The sequence below is a fragment of the Chanos chanos genome, chromosome 2 (genome assembly GCF_902362185.1).
Source record: "Chanos chanos chromosome 2, fChaCha1.1, whole genome shotgun sequence".
NCBI lineage: Eukaryota > Metazoa > Chordata > Actinopteri > Gonorynchiformes > Chanidae > Chanos > Chanos chanos.
Window position 1 is genome coordinate 852,501 of NC_044496.1, and position 2,500 is coordinate 855,000.

At 45.0% G+C, this 2,500-nt stretch overlaps 1 protein-coding gene across 2 annotated transcripts in view; it reads right to left on the reverse strand.

The window, feature by feature from the left end:
- Positions 1-1,385: 1,385 nt before the first annotated feature.
- Positions 1,386-2,500, reverse strand: part of mibp2 (muscle-specific beta 1 integrin binding protein 2) — a 2,496-nt gene continuing 1,381 nt past the window's right edge. For both annotated transcript variants that reach the window (XM_030766280.1, XM_030766281.1), the window contains 5 exons: positions 2,473-2,500; positions 2,297-2,368; positions 2,080-2,186; positions 1,878-1,972; positions 1,386-1,666 (listed from right to left, as the gene is read on the reverse strand). The exon at positions 2,473-2,500 is cut by the window's right edge and continues 159 nt beyond it. In XM_030766280.1, coding sequence (XP_030622140.1) covers positions 1,884-1,972; positions 2,080-2,186; positions 2,297-2,368; positions 2,473-2,500 — 296 coding nt within the window. In that variant the 3' untranslated portion in view covers positions 1,386-1,666; positions 1,878-1,883. The remainder of the gene's footprint in view (positions 1,667-1,877; positions 1,973-2,079; positions 2,187-2,296; positions 2,369-2,472) is intronic.

The following is a 2,500-nucleotide window of genomic DNA, read 5'->3' on the forward strand; positions in this document are numbered from 1 at the left end:
CATCAGGATAATTCATCTGTCTGTTCTTGTCAGTGGATAACACACAGTACAGTTATGGTAATGTAAATGCAGGATGGCCGTATCTGACCTGTCCTTATCTCTGAACCCCAGTAACCATTACGGCAAATGTTTCATTCCTTCTGTCTGTCTATCTATCTGTCTAAATAAATAAATATACAAACATCACAGCCAGTCTGAATGACACTCCATGTGTGTGTTGAGTTGATCATGTTGATGCAGGTTATGATAAGGTCAGTGCACAGTTTTCACGTCCGTGAGTCCGTGGAACAGCCTGAGAGCGTGGAGCAGATGCGTCGTTTTCCAAAAAAGTCATTTTAGTTCTACACTACCTCTGTTCACATCTGAGAAACTTAAGTACACACCCCCACACTGCATCTTCTAAAAGTCATTCTTCTACTAATGCTATAGACTGTACCTTCATTCGTAGAACATGTCAGATTTCTGTTTAGAACAGTGCAGTCTGGATCCTGTTCTCCATTACATAACCTGTGTGCTTAAAGGAGGAGAAACGGACAGACGGAAAACCTCAGAGCCGCAGGCCTTCACCACGGAGTCAGTGGTTCAAAATGTCCCATTTTTCAACGAGAGGCCAGATGTTCAAAAAGCTTTCTCTCAGAAAGAATAACCAAGTCTATCCGAGCCTGGTGCTTTGCGTGAGAGTTTTAAACTGAGAGTTTTAAACTTCATATAGCTGTGTCATGGTTCAGCACCATGTTTTTTTTAAAGTTTTGAGGTGAACTTGACATGCCCCAGGAAGAGCACAGAAACAGTGTAAATAGCCTGGAGCCAAGCACACAGGGTTAACAGTGCAGGACAAAAGACAGAATGTAGGGCAGTCACGTGACCAGGACCAGTGCAGGCCTGTTATGAAAAGGCTGCCCCTCCCCTAAAAACCACACACGGGTTATGTAAGACACAGTGCGTCTTCCAGTAGAGCGGGAGCGGTTTACCGTGGGTCAGGGGCTGACGCTTCAGACTGCTCCCCACTATCACTGCCGTCCACAGCCGTCTGGGGCAGAGATAGGGCCTCAGCCCGCGGAGCCTTAGTCAGTACTTAGGAAGAGAAACCTGACGATAGCGCAGACCATAATGAACAGTTTGTGCTGGCTGCGCCTGCTGCAGATGTGACCGACGCGTCTGGCAAACGCCTCTGCAGACGTTTTTCCCCCGGCAACAGGGCCCAGAGGGACGTTTTATACCGTAAACACTCACTAAAGTCTTCATTTAAACACACAGAAACTACTGCTCTCAGCTCTGACACAAGTCAACACCTTCCCTTCATTCCCCCTCCATCCGCCGTGACGCGGCTCATCTCAAAATAACCGAGGGACGCGGTTTTATAAAGAACATGAGGAAGACAGAGAGAGTTTGCAGGAGGTCATTTTTATTGACATGTGCTTCTATTGGCAACCATTGTCTTAACTGGTAATATCTTTACTCAAGAGTAGGTTGAGAAAGCAATAAATATACACTGAGGATATAAAAAACGTAAGGCAGCATAGAACGCTGATGATAAAAAGTAGACGCTGAGGGACTTTGCTGACAGCTCGGCTTCTAACAAGCTGCCCTCAGCGCTAGGACAAGACGCTGTTTGTCATGAAGGCGTAAAAAAAAGACCCATCTCCTCCTGAGCAGAGCGTACACCCTGAAAAAAGACCAGACAGGTTCCATAAATAAAATAAACAAACAGGAAAAAAAAAAAAAAAAAACACACACATTTTTTCAAATCCCCAGCATTTTACCATTAGTTTCTTCTGGTTTTATTTCATTTTAAATGAGGTTTCAGGTTAAATCAAACCAAGCCCTGTGGCCTCTCATTCTGACACACAGTACAAGAACTCAGAAGGCTCTCACACCTCTCCTCACTGCAGAGTCTTCTGAAGGTTGTTGAGGATGTTACCATGCACTCTGTTATACAGTTCCTCCTTTGACAGAGTTCCATCCAGCTGCACTGTAAGCAAGAGCGAAGATTAAAATCACCTTTTCAAAGCATGTGCACAAACATGTTTACAAACAGCACACACACGCACGCGCACACACGCGCACACACACACTTACCAACATCAACTCCTGAGTCCTCCATCATGTTCTTATGCTTGACGTACATTGGCCAGACATGGCCGTCAAACAGACCCGGTGGGTCAGGCACTGTGTAGTTCCTGGCGCTGAAACAAAACTCGTCTTAAGGATACTGTACTTTCCCTGGTATTACACCACTTAAAAAGAAAAAACAAACAAACAAACGAAACAGAAAAACGGACAGGTTAAAACTCACCTCCTCCTCTTTTTGCATTCTTCATATGGAATGGAAATGAAGTATCGCTGGTTCAAAACTTCGATCAAAGGTCTAGACACACAGACACGGACACACAGAGAGGTTTCAGCCAAGGGGTCCGGGTTTTCAAAACCACACTTTTTAAAAGAGCAGAGCTTCATTGTGCAGAGACTTACTCGTAGGTGTAAAGCAGAAAGCCCTCCA